This window comes from Cygnus atratus, chromosome 6 (assembly GCF_013377495.2).
Source record: "Cygnus atratus isolate AKBS03 ecotype Queensland, Australia chromosome 6, CAtr_DNAZoo_HiC_assembly, whole genome shotgun sequence".
In the NCBI taxonomy this organism is placed as follows: domain Eukaryota; kingdom Metazoa; phylum Chordata; class Aves; order Anseriformes; family Anatidae; genus Cygnus; species Cygnus atratus.
Window position 1 is genome coordinate 25,837,236 of NC_066367.1, and position 19,641 is coordinate 25,856,876.

The following is a 19,641-nucleotide window of genomic DNA, read 5'->3' on the forward strand; positions in this document are numbered from 1 at the left end:
GAAGAAGCTTTAGGTGCCAGTTTTACCAGTGTAGAAGCGCGTTTAACAGGTCTGTCCTGAGAGGCTCCATGTAACAGCTAACTATCCTCCAGTAGCCAAAATATCTATGCAAATCTAGTTTAGATGCCCGTAGGCTATGCTGTATCTGCAGTGGTGCCGTACCCAGAGTCAAAAATAATAGTAACAGCAATAAGTGGTCAGGAGGACATACCTAGATGTTCATGCACTGTGTCCTGAAAACTACCTGGATATAAATAGATGCATTCTGTTTGCCCAGAGTAGGCTGATTATAGTGCGTAACCTTGTAATCACATGCAGATTATTTAATTATTATTATTATTATTTTAATTTACAGAGTTAATGTACTGAGAAATCATTAAGTCTGACCTCCAAACCAAGTCGCTTCTTTTTGGTTCGGGGAATTTCACCATCCCCTGTTCCTTCCTCCCCACTCCTGGCTGTGGATATTTAAGATTATGGAGGTTAGCTGATTTTTTGAGTGGCTTGACTGCTCTATATTAGCCTATTCGATGCCAATTATTTCTTTTATCTTCTTATACATTATACTTCTTTAAAAAAAAAAAAAAGAAGGTTGATAAAGTATTACGGATTTGCAAGAAAAACAAATTGACAGTGCTTCTTCCAAATATGTTATTGGGATTTCCTTGTACTCCCTCTTTTAGAAAATAATTTTAATACCTCTCAATTAAACCTCATATTTAAGCAGCAGGGTGTTTTGGCAGAAGCCAACTACCACTCACTAATGAACTCCTGTAATTTGCTAAATTATTTTAAATGAATGAGAGTACATTTAGCTTCTTAATGACAGTACATTTAACTTCTGAACAACTTTGATCAAGTCACTTTTCTTCAGACTGCCTGCTGAGCTAAACTCTTTATTCCCAAACCCCATTCGGTTACTCTGAAAAATTGTTAATCGGAAACAAAAAATTATTTTTTTCTTTTAGAAGCACAAGGTCTACTGGAGAGTACTTAGCAAATTCATCCCTATTCTTTTACCTGCCCTCAGTGCTGACATCTGGCCAAGTCTTCGTTTTTGGCAACACTTCATGTAAAGATGACTGGAGAGCTTTGTTTTTTTAATTGGAAGATCTCTATTTCACACTGTTGCCTTTCTAAAGAACACCTAGGTTTTTTCACCAATTATTTAGGTTGTCACAGTTACAAAATTTGAATTAAAACTTGGTCAGTTTTTCAGTTCCTGGTTGGATTCTATACATGCCTTGTATGAAGTCAAAACATGAGACAAATTATTCCTGTTTCCTTTTGTACTGTGAAGCCACGTCATTTCTTGAGCCTGATGGAAAGAACTAATTTAATAGTATTCATTTTCTCTCTTGGATCAGAGTACAAATGAGAAAATGAAGACTCCAACAGAGTTTTTTTCTTTTCAAAAGGAATATGCATTTCTGTCCTCTCCTGCTACCTGATTTCCCTCAGGAGTTTGATCTCTAACGCCCGGGATATGCCAAGGACTTTTTGTTTCTTTGCTACACCTTTTATTTATACACATTTTACTTATACACACCAGTGTCCAAACTCTGTGCCCTTGTAAATGCTATAAAATCTCAGGTTTTGCCTAGGAGCAATTACCATCAATTTCAGATGAGGAAATACTGAGAAGGAAGAGTCCAGCTTGTGAGGTCTTCATGAAGCTATGGTAACAATAACTAAGGAAAACGTTATTTTAGATTGCCTTTTTTTTCTGCTAATATCTCTTCCAAGAGTTATCTGTCTTCAGATATCTCCCTTATCTTTTATCGGTCATATAGTATATAGTTCTGTCAGAAATCTGTGTGAATCATCAGCGGAGATCTCCAAATTACCAAAATATCTATTTGATGCAGTACATGATAGTTACCTTTTATTGTGTGCCTTTTCAATCACAGCCATTTAGATATGCGTGACAAATATTATGGGGAATGAATTATGTTTAACTGGCTGTAGTTCTCACCAAGGAATACATAAAACTGAATCAAGACGCTCAAAGATTCTTTTCACAAAATTGGCAAGAATTCCCATTTGTCTTTTCCAAAAAGGTAATGTTCATTTATCTAATGCTTTAAATTGTCTAAAATGTCTCAAACTCCACTGCTGATTATATCAGCAGTGTATGTGTTGTATGCAATTATTTTATCTATATCAGGAAAAGATAAACACTCATTTAACAATGATTTTAATACCATTTGAGGATAGGAATGATTAACATCAGTCTGAGACAGACTGCCCTCTTTCATTGTTTCTAAATTTTATAGGGAAATAGGTTCAGAACTGAATCAAGTGTGGAGACACGACAAAAACCTCCGGCTAATGTTCAGTAGTGTAGAGGCTATTTAGTTAAATTGTGTTGTGTTTTTTTATTTGGCACTTATGCAAACTCTCCCAATAGCTTGAGCTGTGAGCTCCCCACTGAATATTCACTGTGGTTAAAACCACACCTTTCAAAAGCACAATATGCACGTGGAAATCACATCAGTAAGCCACACAGAATCAACAGTTGAGTTGGCTTTAGTGAGCCTTCCTGTCTCTCCCAGTAAAATTTCTGCTTTTATAGAGAACATCCCAACTACTGACTGAAGTTACAGGATGAACCCAAAGTTTTGCAGTAAAACTTAGCTTTAGAAAATCCTCCAAAAATATTTCTGTGGATTTAGGTCCTTTAAAATAATTAAATGTACAGCCCTTAAAACAAAAGCAATTGAGCAGTGGAAAGGACAGCCATGTGGTGATAAACTTAGCCTAACCAGGAATAATTTCATTTTAACAAGCTAAAAGATACGCAAGGCCAGCCAGCTTCCGTATTCTGAACGCCGGCTGTGTGCAATATTACAGTTGCACCGGTTGAAGGAGGAAGTTATATAAATCCCTCTGGGAGTGCTCAGGTCTGGACTGAGCCTCACGTTCAGTCTTTGAGCAATATCACTATGAAGAAAAACACACCGAGCTTTGTCCTCTTGCCCTGCCTGGCACCAGCTCCCTGTGGCCTCAGTGGCACGTGCAGTTGTGCCTGCTCGTGGTGGCTCTGCCGTCGCTGGACGAGCTGCCTCCAGGTGTGCTCACCTATCACTGCAAAACCCCCAGAGGCTCTTTCTGTGGGTGCTGAGGGCCATATGGTACAGCATACGGTCCCTGTGTGGCCTCCTTATGTCCTGGCTGCGTGAGTTGCTGGAGTGCGAGACTGAAGGCCGAGTGTCATAGACGGCTCTTTCGCAGCAACACCATCCTGTCAAGCGCTGCTCCGCGGCTGAGAGGGAATGTGGAAAACAACCTAAACCCCAAACTCCCTCCTCTCATCTGCCTGGAGAACTGGAAGCTGTTTTTTTAATTTTATGTTCTGTGGAGATAAAATATCAGAGGTCTTTGGTTTTAAAGCTTTAAGCTGGAGTTGCCTGTCACCAGGCGTGAAAGGCATGTGCGGGATCCTGTTGGTCCTGCCATTCACACCTCAGCATTCCTACATTTAGTGATATTAGAAACAATCCCAAGGAACCTTCCTCAGCAACCCTTGCTCCCGGTGCTTCTTCCCGTGTTGGAGAAGCCCTCTAGGCTGCTGGCTGTGGGGCTTGCTGGTCCTCCACACCTGTCCTCCCACCTGCACACACTAAGGGGAGCAGGGGCACCGGGTGTTAAGGGGAATTTTCTTGTCCTGTATTTGTTTAGCCCATTGTGCATGCTAGACCATACTTTGACCCCTAAATAGTGTGAGTGAATAGGTTTGTTTGTTCTAAACAAGTCATGGGGAACCCGGCATATTTAATCAGTATGTTAAGTGTTAGACATAATATGGATACAGATTCCGCAGGAGTTAACTTCAGTAGAGGTTACAATAACGAATGGATTTTTTTTATGATCCACATTTGTAGTCCACTGCTTCAGCTCTATGGAACTGTTTTGGTTTTTTTTAAACAGGTTTTCCTTCTCAATATGTCCCTAAAGAAAAGTTGTTCTAAAAGTGCTGAGTTTATTCAAGTTGCCTGCATTTCAGCTTGACAGTTTCAGCGGGCCATATAACTCTCTGAGCAGCAAAGGACTAAATTGAAATATTGAATTAGCATAGTTCTTGGATTGACACAATTTTCTGAAATTCTGTAGATGAAATATTAAAACTTTAAAAATACCTGCTGCTTTTGGTTGCGCTGCAATTTCTTGGTTTAAATTAAATGCATAGGAACCTGGTTTGCCATCTCTGACAACGCTCTACATTTTGTGGAAAGAATTCTCTACAGAAAGACTGTTACTAGAAAAATGTATGTTCTCTAAACTCTGGACATTATTCATAATTTTTTTTATTGATAGCCTAATTCTAAAGCATTTGGCTACAGTGCTTTACTGCCCAATTACAAGTTAAAATTCTAAGTGTATGCCTATTTATTTATTTATTTATTTTACATTTTACGTGCTAATCACTGTTTTAAACTGTAATTTAGTGTAGGAATGTTCTTCCAGTATTGGTGCTAGAAGTGTTACATAAAATTTTTTACAAGTGTGATACATGAAAAAATCAACTATAAACAGATGAAGTATTAGTTCTTAATATTTCCCCTCCTGTGGGAGATTATAGATAGCACTTCATGTATCATGTCATTTCTTCACTGCTCTTTTTTTTTCTTTACACAGGTGAAGATGTCAAACCATTTACTCCTGAGACAGCCAAGGAAATTGTGATGTCTCTACAGCAACCTGCAGTCTTCTGTAATATGGTTGGCAACTGGCCAGCCCTGCACTGGAATGTGAAATACCTTTCTGCAGTGTTGGATGGAAAGACAATAGAGTTTAGAATAGGATCGAAGACAATGGATTTAGGTGAGACTGAGATGGACTGGTGATATACTTCACAACTCTTTTTTTTTAGGTTGCACAGTTCTCTGTCTCTCTGTTATCGTTGTTCAGTCTCTAATGTCTTACTTTCATCATAGTCTTTGTTTTTAGGACAGTAGATTTGGCCAACGGTGGAACTCTCCTTTCTTAACTGCTTATTTGTAGTAGTAAGTTTGGTAGGTAAAACTAATATATAAGAATCAAGAGTCTCAGTTTCCTTTCCTTGCTTTGTAGGGTATGTGGTTGGTCCTCGTCTTTTACATGATTCAAATGATCAGACAGACTCAGCTTCTACATCCACAAACTTTAGCATGTTAAAAAATTAGCTGATTAACCAGTCTATCCTCTTTTTTCACCTGTAGAATTGAGATAATTCTCACCTTCCTCCCAGAGGCTTCATAAGACTCTGGTAGGGTTTTTCTTTTTTTAAAAAACCTTTAAGAACCTGTGATGTAAGACGCTGTAAAGTATAAACTATTAATAAAATCACCTGATGGCCAGTAGAATAATTTCACCTCTAACCTTCCAGATTGACTCAGAGATCTAGGAACACATGATGGAAAAAAGGCACGTTTTGCAGTTGATTTTAAATACTACAACAGCCATCTGTAGCTACACAATGCTAGCCAAGATGTATCTATGGACAGAGTTTCAGACCAGAGTGGGAAGATACAAGACGTGTGTGCATCAAAATGGCAATCTACTAGTGACTTTAGAGGTTATTTATTGGTTTATTCATATATATGAATATCTTCTGAATATGTTCTGCATACCCTCTGCCCTCCCAACTACATACCAAAATACAGTTTGCCATGTGCTTCTCCCTTTTGCCTAAAATATCTTCTCTCCTTTCAATCTCTTCTTTTTCTCTAGACCAGTCAACTACAGCTTTAAAAAAAAATGCTTAGTGTAAGTCAAGTTCTTCTAGACCCCGTCTGGCTGTTATTTATGTACTCTTCTAACCTTCAGCAGTTGGACCACCTCTTTCTTGGAGTGTAGGGTCTGCATAGAGACTCCAGAAGAGGCTCTGACAGTTCCTATGGAAGTGGTAGGATTACATCATGTTATATCACTTACCACACTGTGTGAAATTTGCTTTCTTCACAGCATCATGACAATATTATTTCATGTTCAATTTGTTGCAAGAGAGGTGATGAAACAGAAGGAAGTGTTAGAGGGGGAATGCTTGGCATTTTAGGATTTCAAAACATATTACCAGCTTGGATTAATGATCCTTTTGTCATCCCTGGTAAAGCAGGTGTCGTATGTCTGCTTCCTACAGATGTGATAACTGTCTTGTAGAATTAATATGTTGGTACAAGTCTCCACAGCAGTGCCACTATACTTCAGTGTAGCATCAGGCAGTTCTTGCACAACACATGAAAGGCACTCTCTTGCCCACAGGGAAGAAGGTAGAGGTTGTATATATATGACATTTTCCTTGACACCTTGATAATGTACCTCAGTTCTAATATGCACGGCTTGCCAGCACAGGTAAAAGGATAGTTTGGGTCCTAGCCTCCATTAAATTAGTAGGCATTTTTGAGAGCCAAATGGGTATTCCAACTGGGAAACTTCAGACGGGACTCATGGAGTGTTATGTGGATAAGTGATGGATTGATGCTGCCAGTTAAGTAGATAAGACTTACCTCTTAATAATGACTTGTAGTCACTAGGGATATGGAGTGGGCTTAAACTGGAATTTGCATCTTGAAGTTGCATCTATCTGTATTTTACTTTTTCCTAAAGACATCAATCTCCAGGCAGCAATCAGTTTGTCTCCAGGAACCTCCATTATATGCTAATGTGAGCTAGAAGTGTCTTCAGGAAGATGGTTAGAGCTGTCAGGGGTTATATTGTAACTGCATGAGACTTGTGTTGCTATAAAAGATTTGCATTGTAAGGATATATTAGTGAAGCCATTAGCCAAGCCATCCCAGAGTCTGAAATAATGTAATACATTTCATGTGCCACTGTCATTTGGAAAATAGTTGATCTCACTCTTGTGTGCTTCACAGTTTTTCAATGAGGGCCTCTCTTTCTTATCATTGCTTACGCTAACTTTCCCTGATGAAATGGAAGCAGCAGTGTGGTTAGAGAAAGCAACAGGAGAATACAACTGAAATAGTATTGGCCTCTCTGAATACTCATCCAATGTTAACATTGGATTGCCTGAAGACTAGACTAGTGTGGCACTGAGTTGGAGATGTGCAGGAAGGAAATTCCTCTTGTCAGTGTATTTTCATGTCACTCTGAAATGACTGCTTCAGAGTTTCTGAGATTATTTAAGCTACTGGGTTCAACTGGAAAATCCTAAACCATTTGAAACCTCTTGCTATGACAACTTGTCATCTTTCTTTGGTACCACATCTGCAGCTTGTGGGGAGATTCCCAAACTAAAGATTCCTTAATATAAAAAAGTGAGAACTGCTGATGGGACAACTCAGTGGGAGTTTCTTGGATTTTGTATTTGCTTTTCTTGCTAGTTTGGAACTTCCTGAGGCATTCAGATCTGGAAAGTACATTTGGCAGATGAAACATGGGAGTTAGCAGTATTGTTTGTGTGAATTATTTGTACATGCCTAAGTGTATGTGTTTGGTAGTATTTTGTCTTACTACACAAGTTAAACAGAATGTGTCTGTTAAAGGAAAAAATGCAATCAGAGGATTAAAAATTGACAGAGATAAGATACCTCTAGAGAGTACCAACATTCATTACAAGAGCAATGAAGGTGCAATTAATCAGGAAATCTGTACCTATCTACTTCCAGCCATGCTAGAAGATTTATTTTTCTGAGGTGGGTTAAAGGGTGGGCAGCAGCTACTGAAGTTGAGTTTCTGGCAGAGAAAATGCAGCAGTGTAACCTATCTATCTGATGGCCACCTGGAGCATACCAGCATGTACAAAGGAAGAAGAAAGCTGACTCAAAAAATACTTTTTTATACAGACTTCTCCTTTTGATCATTTATCCGGTTGTGTATTAAAATGAATAAACAAAGAGTTTACTGTGAAGAATCTGGAGAGGGCAAGAGGTTGTCATGCTGATCAGCTGTGTGTCATGAGATCTTGGGAGGAATTTGTTCTCGGAGATGCTGTAGTGGAGCTGATTCTGTCAGATACACTAGAAAAGGGCTGCAACTTGGACATCTGCCCAAGAGGTTTTACCAGTAAAGACAGTGGAAGAATTCAAGCCTCTGAGATTTAATATAGAGGGGACTGCGAGGGTGGCTATAGACCCCACTGCTGAATAGAAAGCTGAGAGTGTGGTACAAACACCGTAGGCTGAATAAATGTCACATAAAGCTGAGAGTTGGATTAGTCCTGGAGTTGGATGTGGATGGTCAATTTTTTGGTTTATGAGTTTACCTGTGCTTTGTTATAATGTTAAATTGTTACTCCTTGCTTGGATTATATAAATAATTTTAATTCCCCAGCAGTTCTGAATACATATTTGGTTTTCTTTTACATTTAAAGAAATGGAGGAGACATTTCACTTCCATTTGTACTTGCATTTTAGGATATCTTCTAAGGCTATTATCCCTTTTTATTTTCCTTAGTATATATTGCAAATACTCCCCCTGAGTAGAAAAGAACTTGACATCTGACAGGACTAGACCTTAACTAAGGAGGAGCTGCTGTTGTGCAAAAAGCACTCCATCCCTCCTTCTGTTTTCAATCTGTGGCATTAGGTGGGCGAGAAGGCTGTCATGCCTCCAGATGTCATGTCATCAGACAGCATTGGTAGCTTGTTTTAGACTTCTGTGGCTTAAACTACAATTTATTAATTACAAAACATCTTCAGCTTTTAGTCATTAAGTATTAGCAAACTGGTTAATAATGTTTTTGCGTTCAGCTGCCCTTTGCTACTGTTTTCACCTTAGTTGCAGTCTACAAATCCATATAAATAATCTGTCTAGATTGCCCAAATACTGTTGTTTTTTTTTATTGCTATTTATTTTTCCCTAAGCACACACATCTTGGCACTGAACTAGCTATAAATTAAACCAAGAACATTGCCCTGAAGAGACTGTATCCTTGAAGATAGTATTGCCATTCATAGCTGGATTTTTTGAAATAAAGCTCAGTGTAATACTTTGTGAGCTAGAAAGAGCATATTTCTTGCCTTTAAAATACTTGCCTCCTGAGTTATCTAGGAAAATAGTCAGTGTCTCGAGCACTCTTTTTTCTCATCAAAATAATGTAGATATTGAGCCAACTTCAATAGTGCTTGTATCTTTTATCTAATTTTTCCATCAGACCATCTTTTAGTAAAATGATACGCATTGCATTAATGACAGGAGAGAGCATTGAACCGCAACACGGAGAGGGAATCAGATAAAGGGTATTTTTGGTTATTGCAGGTGATGTATATGTCTTGCATGCAGTTCTTAGGTTAGGGAGCCCTTACAGTGCAGAGACCCAGGTTACATATTGCTGAATATTGGGGCTTATCTGGCATTTTTTAGTTAATGAATTTGATAGTGAGGGGAAGGAAAACTGCTACCTAGGATACTACAATGTAGAATGACAAAATGATGGTGATAAAGGTTTGCAAAAACGGTTTTTCCACCCAAGGGGAATAAGAACAATGTATGAGACTGTATGGGAATGGCTGTGTTAAGAAAATGAGAGCGGTAAAGAACGAAGAGCTGCTGCTGCTGCGCAACAGTGAAAGGATCCCCTTTTTGAACAGCTCTGTGCAAGTTACACAAGGTTAAATTGCAGCTCCATCATTGTCATTCATGCAGGCTGCAGTAATTTTTTCCTCAGTAGTGACTACAGTACAGTAATTTTATTATTTTTTTAAAGTTGGATAAGTCTCTTTGAAGCTGACACAATTAGCAGCTGTGTGAAATGAAGATCTCTGATAACCAGAAGGAAAGCCTGCTGTGGTGTGGGCTATCTTGTAGGCCTGCCAAGTGACCTGAAAGGTTTTATCAGTCAGCATGACCAAAGCACAATGGAAGCAAAATACTGCTGGTAAACTTTTTTTTTTTTTGGTCTGGCAAGAAGCACCTCAATATGCTTTTTTCAGTCCCAAATGAAAAATAGGGACATACGTATTTTAAATGGATCATGGATGTGTGTGGCTCCATACTTTGCTTCCTATGCATTGCTGCTCTGATTTAGTCATGCTTTAAGTGGGAAAGGGAAAGATGAACATGTCCATCTACAGAAATCCATGGAGACAAAATAAAGGGTACACAAATACTTGTGTGTACATTTGCAGCTCACATTTAAGAAGAGAGACCGTGCAAAAGACGGAGTCGTAAGTTGCTTATGGGACTTGAGTGTATTAGTGAGTTACCATGTTTAACGGTGCCTTGCACGTGAGCAGCAGTAACTGTTGGTGTGCTTTTACCTCACAGCAAGTTCATGGTAACAGCCTTTCACTTAAACCTTAATGAAAAAGCAATAATCTTAGACACTAATCATGAGTTAGTGATGAGAACCATTTCACTGACCGGAGTCAGTCCACCTAGTCCCACTTTGTATTTCATGTTGCATTTACACTGTTTTTACTGGTTATGTACTCAGTGCTCATGTAGTATTTGGCTTTTCTTTTGTTGCTCTAGTTCCCCAGTTTGAAACCAGGTGTAGCTATGTGAAAGCTACACTTGAAGAGTTTTTGGCTTGGAGCAGCGGACAACCTTCTTGTCTCTCTGGACCATTCAGTTGTTTCGAGTACTCCAAATATTGGGCTTATGCTGACTACAAGTACATTGCCAGGATATTCGAAGACAAGGCAGAAATTTTCCAGGTAAAGCATTCATATTATCTCTTACTAGCTTAATCATTGCAAATTATCTAGTGTAGCTTCTGCGATCCCCTTTGCCCATTTTTTAAAAAAATTTGAAATGAAAGCTATTGGTTCTCAGGCTAGTGCCATATGGCAGCCGGCCAAATTTCTGGGTCTCCTTATATGCCTAAAAACAACGCCGTATGTAACAAAAACAACTGCCAGCTTGGCAGCACTCCCCATTTAGCCGTACATCATTCTGTGACTGGAGGGAGGACTTTGAGAGCAGGCTCGGGGAGCCATAATCACATGTGCGACCGCTGCTGCCGAACATCTTTCCTGCACCTCTGCTGAATGCATGGAAGCGAGGAAGGAAAAGGGTGATGAGATGACAGGCGGGCCTGGCATGTTGTGAATTCTGAGTCTGCAGGATTATTATACCTTGATTGTCCATATAGGCAGTAAAAAGAAATGAAGTAACCTGTCCATGGAAGCACATAATCTGGGGTAGTTTCCTTAGGACACCTAACTGGAGTATTTTCTTTCATTTTTCCTGTGGGTATATTGGTTCATCTACATTCCAGCTACTACTCCTTGCAAATTGTAAGAGGGAAAAATTAAGGATAGCTATACAAAGTTGTATTTTATCAAAAGAGATGAAGAAAGAATAGTAAATGAAGCCTTATTAATTTCTACACTTTCAAATGTGAAGATGGAATCATAATTCTCTGCAAACACTGTATCATTGGGATGACAGGGAGCCCAAACTGATAAGCCCCTTCAAATTAATTATTTTCTCAGAAAGTGTTTCCCATGCTCCTAATATATATTTTTTATTCTTTTATACCAGCAAATCAGTATTTTTCAGTACTGTCTTTTTTCAGACTGTCTCCTTTTCCTTTGTTCTGTGGTTGGGCAGCAAGGTTTGGGCACAGGGACCACTTTGCCTTTCCTTTTCCCCTCCCTCCTGGAGCACACTGAACACACTGGGTATTGTTCTTCAAACTCATTTTGGAGCTCCAGGCGTGTTTCAGGGTCCCCCAGATTTGAGTGACTTCATCTGTCTGTGGTCCTTCCTTGGCCTTCTCTTTCTGCCTCAACAGACAGCATTTTCCTCTGTTTTGTGGCACAAGACCACGAGGATAATAGCAGCTCAGAAGACCTGAATAGCCTGCTGCTTCATTCGGTCAATAAAAGCACACTCAAAGGAAAGAACCATTTTCCTACCTCCTTCTTCCCCTTGCCCCCATTCAAGTACAAAATTGAGGCTCCAGGAATTACATATCTGTGCAGGTATCACGCCACAACCTCATCACCTGACCTGTAATAAGCAACAGATTGTACTGTAATTTTAGAATAGGCACACGTAATGGTTATGCCATGGATTTTTTTTAAGCAGAATCTGGGAAGGAAAAAAATCGATGGTGTTATGCAAGCAAATATGGTGTATGTCATCTGCTGATTTTACAGGCATGGGAGTGAAATGCATCAGTCAGTTCCAGATTCATGGATTTTGAAACACTGCTACACAATTTATACCAGCCAAAAGAATTCTTTGTAGAAATTCTCTTCCACTCTTGTGTGAATTTGAAGATAACCCCTTTTTTCATTTTAGATTTTATTTAGATTTACGTAAGGTGACTTGAAGGGGAAAAGAAGGCCAACTGCACTGTTATTTATAGTGATTAATAGGGCCATTTAGAAGTTGTTTGAAATTTAGATTGCACTGTTTATCATTTACAGTTGTGTGGGCTAAGGTAATGATTCCATTATTCTAATCTATGAGCAGTATCTAGCATCTTACATTTTTTGTTCAGTTGATATTTCATTACAGAATTTGAGATATAAATCAGAAGCAAGATATATGCATGAAGTTTAAATAGAAATGAGACCTTTTAAAGTGACATACGGGTACAAATTAACTTCATTATAAGCAGCAAATGAAATAAATATAATTCACAAGTAATGTGCCATCTGTTATGGTTGGAACACCTTTTAGAGCGTTTCTTCTTGCTGTGGCTTTTTATTGTAGGAAAGGAGCCCACTGTGACAAGATTTCAGAAATCCTACCAGTTCCTTTTCAGTTCATCGGTTAAAAACTGTCTTACCCATAATCATTTCAACTATTTACTACAGTTGAAGCATTTTCAAAAAGTTCTTTTAAATCTAATATTGATTATGTGTGCTTTCTTTCCACTTAAATTGTAACAAAATACAAAAACTATTTAGGTGTGAGATTAAAGTGTAGAGATGGTATTACGCTTAACTTTATCACTGAAATGGTTGTATTGGATTTTAAATTTTATGGCTGCTGAAATCTATAGGAGCAACTCTTTGATTTTTGCTGCTTTTGACAAATGTTTATATTAGACATGCATTTTTTTTCAAATGATATCTTTAAAATCAATACCTCTGAAATTTAAAATCTTTAGCAACACCTAATTTTGGGGAATGCTGACACTCATTTTGAGTCATAAAATGAGACTAATACAGAGTCATGGTGAAGTTACCCTTATAATAATATGTAGCTGTAGTTTTCCTCATTCATAGACCTTAAAAAGTGATGGTCATCCACCTGTCTGCAAGCAGCTAGCTTACATACTTAAGTTAGGAGGCTAGACTCCTATTTTCTGTTTATAGATGGTGGAAAAAGAGAAACTTCTCCAAGGGGTGGCTGAGAGTGCTTTGACAAGAGCAGGAACCAAACTTAGATTAGATTCCTAAAGGTAGATGAGGTGAATGAACCTTAAAGTGCTTTACTAAACAGAGCAAATATCATTCATAACCTTCCTTTTCAAGATGGAAAAAATAAAGCTCAGAGATGAAGTGATTTACTTGAGACCATCAGGAAGCCAGGAACTGAATCTCTTGTTTCCTAAAGCTCAGTCTGGGGCTCCAGCCAAAAGGCACCAGTGTATCTGGCTGGCATACCTCAAATGTTTTCCAGCGATCAGGCCCTGCAGGTTGCAGGGTGAGAGAAAGAAGGGAAAGCTTTATCCAAGCTATATGGAGTCACCCTGCAAAACCTGGTCAGGGAATCAATGTACTAGGAAGCTCTGGAATCATATTCACAATAGACGCATGCCTGTTCTGCCTTTTCTCCCCATATAATTGAATTGTTTTACATTCACTGCCTCCACAGCTACAAAGGCAGGAGAAGAATGTGTCTTCTAAAATGATAACTTGAAAAAAACAGCATACCACTGGGTCAGAGATGGGGTGAAGTCTGTGTTTCCAGAATACATGAAGAAAGTTGAGACAGGAGCAGAGAGACAGACAGCAAGTGTGCCATGCGGATTATCAAATTGGATTTAAAAGGGGATGGGAATTTTTTCTTCCTTTCTTCCTTTATTTTTTTTAAATGCCACATATCAGAATTTTTCAAACATAAATTCTGAGTTTGGGTGGATGGTTAAGAGTAGAGAATGGCAAAAAAAAAAAAAAAAAAAAAGGTTTGAAAAGCAGGAAAAGAAGCCATGTGTGGCCACGAAGTAGTTGGGCAGTCCTATAGAACAAACAGGTACCTTGCAATACGGAAGGCTGGGATGAGAAATGGAGACAGATCTGGGAGGCTGTGTAGTGAGAAAAAGAAGAAAATCAGCAGAAGAAGTGCTCCTAGAGAGGAGAATTTTGAAGGAAGGTGCAAAGGTTGTGCATGCAGGAACCCCTACCGAGGAGTAGCAACTGAAGTAGGCAGAGGAACTGAGAGGTGGAGGCAGAACACAGGAGACTCAGAACTGAGCATTGGATTTGAAGATTTGAATCAGTGTAACAGCTTACATAAATAACATTTTTATTGCTGTAGGATATAAGGTGGTCTGACTTTGGTTTTCCTGGAAGAAGTGGAAAAGAGAGTACACTGTGGATTGGTTCTGAAGGAGCAAACACTCCCTGCCATTTGGACTCCTATGGCTGCAATTTAGTGTTGCAAGTACAAGGAAGGTAACAAATACTTACACATACAGCAAATATGGAGGAAAGTTACATTGTGCTATAAAGTTAGTTTTGTACTCTTGAATATTAATTATAGATCCTGAAAATTTTAATTTTTTGAGCTCTGAATGATTGAAGAGCATCAGAACTGTTTTATAGGCAGAATTTAGGGGGTTGGAGTTTGACTGGAGCGTGCAGGTAAGATGTAATTTTATTTATAAGATGTATATATAAGATGTAATTTTATTTTCTTCAGTTAGATGGAGATCATTCCTGGTCTGGGTGTTATGTGGTCCAATATTAAACATTTTAATCTTCCATTAATTCCATTTAATCTTCCATCTAACATTTTAATCTTTATGAATTCAGGAAGTTGGAATTAGGAGATAAAGAGTTAAAAATAAAAAGCCTGGAAACAAAATGGAAGTAAGCTACTTTAGCCTTTATGCCATTCTCTGTGCAAGAGCTTCTAATAGCCTGCTACAATTAATTTAAAGGGGGACTATCAGGATGGGAGCAGCCAGCTGTGAGCAAAGTTAAAAGGAACATTTAAGGCTCCAAACTCATTTGGGGGACATGTGGCTTTGTTGCTCTTTCTTTTCCTGCTTACCACTGTCTTTTTTATTCCATGTTTTTTTTCCTGCTTTCCTTGCATATTGGCCTCATTTTTTTTTTCAATCTATGATTACTAGAGTAACGCTAGAGTAACAAAACAAGTTGCGTGCATTTTTTAGGTTTGATAGTACATGGTGGAAGGAGTAACTTGCCAGTAGAATTTTGATGTGATTAATTACTCTGACACATTTTATAAAACAGTTAAATCATGATCATCTTGCGATTAATTTGCAGGATGGGGAGGCAGGCAGGCAGGCAGGCTTCTTTTCTGGGCATTGGCACAGGTTGACTGGCTTTAAGGCCTGAGGCAAGTTAATGTGTCATCATCCTATCTATAAGAAGGGTAATTCTGTTTTGCTCTCAGGCTGGTTTTCATTCAACCTTTGTAAACAGCCTTCACATCTTGGGTGACTGTGCAGCAGACACCCTGGAAGCCCCCCTCAGAACTGCACTTCTTGCTGCAACCACTCCCATAGACTGTATCTCCTCAGTAAGCATGAGGCATTGAAGTCCAGACTCTTAAATGTATTTAGGAGCTAGAAATCTCAATGAAAACCGTGAGATTTTCATGCCTAAATATCTTCTAAGGATCCACCTAAATATTGGGTGTGCTAATTAAGTATAGTAATCTAGACCTGGTACCTGCCATTCCTTTTTGATCCCTACCTTTAGGTGTTGAACTCCAGCCAGAGTTCCAGCATTACATTGCAATTTTGCCTGCCTTCCCAAGACACTCCCTCCTGCTCTGGTAGAACAAAATCTTTGTTCCTCTCGGGGAAAGAAGAATCCTAAAGCCTTTGCATGGCCTGAAAAGACAAAGTTGTTTTCCTCTTCAGAGCAAAGCCTATAAATAGACCACAAACCTATACAAGCTTGTGCATCCTGTGCTTCTTCAGAGCAGAAAGATTCCCTTTTGAGACTCACAAACAAAACAGGCTTTGTAACAGAAAATAAGCTTATGCTGAACTTAAATAGATTTGCCTTTGCAGGAAAGCCAGGGACCACTCCTTAGCCCTTTGTTGCTATCTTGAATTTCCTCCTTGCATCCCTTGGGCTTCCTAATTTGTTGCTTCATGATACTGCTTTGTCATGAGCCTGCAGGATTAACCCACGAGCCTCCCAACCTAGTTATTTGATGCCTCTTTGGAGGTCTAGCTTGGAGGGCAAAGTCAAATTCCAGTAGGGCTCAGGTTCCAGGTGAACTATTTTTTGTGTGCTTGCACCCAGCAGTAGTTTTGGTAATTACCAAGAAACGTCAGCGACCTATGGCACTTCCATCTGTGCCTATCTCTGCAGTTCTGGCTACCCTGCTATTCCTGTCTCTTCTGTTCCTGTGCCATTTGGGTGCCTTTCTCCCATTTTCAGATCGGTGACTTAGAACTGACAACCAAGTGCACTATGCAAAAAGCAAGTACCACAAAAAGGGACAAAAAGGAAAGATCTAGCAAGAATCAGAAATAAAGCAGAGCTGCACAAATTGTCCAAATGTGCTGCAAAGTTACTGCCTTTATTTTTCAATTGCTTAGTGCAGGGGTTACTGTTGTGCTGATTGTCTGGCACTTCTTAAATGTAACAAATTTTCCCTTTGTATATTCCTTTCTGGTTATTTCCATTACCTGAAGCACTACCCTATAAATTTTCAGTTTCTAAATAACATATGTACCTGCTAAGACATTTAATTTATAGTACCCATAAAACTGGCACCACCACTTCTGGCCTATTCTTTTTTCTGTCTGTGATCTGGTCTATGTAAGTGAAATAGAGACACTAGCTGAGTTTTACTAAGAATGAGGGGTTTGGAGCCAACGTAAGTACCAAGCAAGGTGATAGGAAACTGAAGAACACATCCATACGCCTTTACTGTTGCCATTGTAAACAAAAACACTCTCCTTTTAAAACAAACGTGGGTACAGCAGCTATTCATTCAGTGAATGAACGTATGCTGTCTCTAATGAAATTATTTTCCCTGGTTTGTAGAACAAATTCTAATGCTCTCTGAGCATCTGTAAATGCCACACGTTGCTTTGTAGAAAGGAGGAAGGAGGAACCAGATGGGAGAGCTTTCTTTTTAAAAAAAATCATTTTATCTGCCTTTTAAAAATAATCGGTGAGAAACTGTAAATCTTCTCAGTTGAAAAATTAAAAAGTGGAATATTTTAAAAACACTTCTAGTAGACAGCCTGTAAGCAAGCACTGCCTATGTTCTCACTGCGTAGGAGATTCACACAGCGAGGCAGATCTATGTTTTACTGAAAACCTTGCTACTGCCTTTAGTTCTTTGCTGTAACTGACACGCACTGAATACATTTTTATCTTCTTTCTATTTTCAGGAAGAGATGGCACCTCTTCCCACCTGGTGACACCAGTTTCCTTTATCCCACCAGGATTCCTTATGAGGAATCCAGCGTATTCAGCAAAGTCAACGTTGCCAAGCCTGATCTGAAACGCTTTCCTGAGTTTAGGAACACAACAGCCCACGTGGTTACACTCAGTCCAGGCCAGGTACCATTCCTATATGAGCTTTATGTTACTTGAAAGATGCTAGTAATTTATTTAACTGGCTAACTAAAGGCTAGGAAGTTTTAACAAATTGACTGTGGTATTTTCCTTCCCCAATGTTCTGCACTCAGGTTTAATAAGGTAGATCTCTCAGCATGGAAAGTTTCTTCACTTCCAGCTATTTTACTAGATTTTTTGTGCAAAACACACAAACGTTTGGAGAGTTAGTTCGATAGACTACCCAATAACAGTTCTTGCAATCACCTCCAAGTTGTTTTTAAACTTTCTTCAACAGTACTCTAACCTGTCTACTCTGAAAACAGTATGTTGTGTAAAAGTGTATTTGATTAATGAGGATGTAGAGCCAGCAAAGGAACTCAGATGTTGATAGCAAAGAGTAACTTTCACCAGGGAGCACTGGCCTAACTTGTTGCTTTAGTAGCAGAGCATTATAATGATGATACTTGCCTTTAAAGCACGTACCACCCAGAGGTTTCATGGTGCTTTACAAGGATGTGAGGATATTACTAACCCCATTTTACTGAGAAAATTCAGTTACAAGTGCCTGGCTTATAGTCATGGTAGTATAGCAGTATGAGAATAGGACTCAGGACTCTTAATTCCTAGTCTCTTGTTGTAGATAGCGTCCTCTTTTATTCAATCAACATGGACTGTATTTAGAGTGAATTACCCTTTTTCATTTGTTTAGCAGTACATGTCCTTGTAAAGCACTCCTCTGCATCTCAAAGTGTCAGGCTATTCCAAAGGAGTTTTGTAGTGTGCATTGCTCTGGCTGTGTAAGGTGGTAGAGTTGCTGCTTTTAGCATCTTTTCACCATCCTCCTGCCAGATGTTGTCACCTCTTCTGATCCACCAGCCCAGCGACTTTGTGTTCCCTCACCCATAGCTGACAAACCCAGCTGTCTTCAACTGTTCAAAGAACAGATTTTTGTTAATCCAGCTAATTTTGGTGATGCATAGTGAGGAACGCTCCTGTGAGCTGGGGAGGTGTCAGACTGGAGCAGGATAGTAGTTTCCAGCAAGAGGATCCTGTCTGTCGACTGGGATCAGTGTGTTCTTCTGCTGGTACAGTTGCAAATGGAGGGGAGTCTGTGATCAAGTTGCATTGGATGCACTACATTTACTCCTAGTCATGCTCCCGAAGCAAAATGGTTAGTTTTGCCACCTGCACTTTGTAAGGTAACACTGTTCAATAATACAAAGCACCAAGAACACATTTTTACTATTGGTAAAAATGCCACGTCCATTCAGCATTGCATTATCCATGATCCCCAACGCTATTTCAATTTATAATCTCCTTTGGAATGATCAAGTGTGGTAGTGAACCTTTAATATGATCTTAATTTTAATTAGGCTTAAAGCAATTACAAATTAATCTTGCTAGGAATAAAGATCTTGAGCCAGCTCAGTAATACACGTCCCCTGCATTTCCATGAAGGAGATGCTGTTTGGATTTGGGGGGAGAAAGTAACGTAGGTAGTGATGGAACAGTGCGGTATTGCCTTCACCCATTTTATCAGTGCCTTTTGGGTGATGCTGTGATCTCACGCAGAAGCTTATGGGGCATCTGGCTGGGGACTGCTGCTGTTTGACAGAGAGGAAGGAATGACCTAGAACTCCTTTGTTAAGGAGCAAGAGGATCCCTAAATAATAACAATCTTGATACAAGCTTAGCAGTCGCTTTCACACAGAACACACACAATTGCTTCAGAATTTGCAGCCAGCTTTATTTTGTGGTAGTTCATAGCATCTCCTTCCCAGAGGGTATGCAGAACATTTTGGATTAGATATTGTAACAATGCAGGGATGAAAAATAAAGACAAAGGTGTTCTTAGGTATTCAAGAGAGCAACTGCATGTAAGGTGATTGCAGCTTTGAATATCAAAAACTTAATGTGTCTAATGCCACCTTCTGGTCATTTTTCGCTACAAGCCATTTTTCTACACACCTTTAAGGCTTTAAAGCAGCATTCCTTCGCATAACATTGTACCAAT

The 19,641-nt window shown here is 39.2% G+C and overlaps 1 protein-coding gene across 2 annotated transcripts in view; it reads left to right on the forward strand.

Moving 5' to 3' along the window:
* The window catches only part of HSPBAP1 (HSPB1 associated protein 1), a 35,591-nt gene that overhangs the window by 6,765 nt on the left and 9,185 nt on the right, over positions 1-19,641 (forward strand). Inside the window, exons 2-5 of one of the 2 annotated variants that reach the window (XM_035572147.2) lie at positions 4,639-4,824; positions 10,417-10,601; positions 14,386-14,522; positions 17,459-17,630. In XM_035572147.2, the coding sequence (XP_035428040.1) occupies positions 4,639-4,824; positions 10,417-10,601; positions 14,386-14,522; positions 17,459-17,630 (680 nt within the window). The remainder of the gene's footprint in view (positions 1-4,638; positions 4,825-10,416; positions 10,602-14,385; positions 14,523-17,458; positions 17,631-19,641) is intronic. The other variant, XM_050711682.1, reaches the window with a different exon arrangement.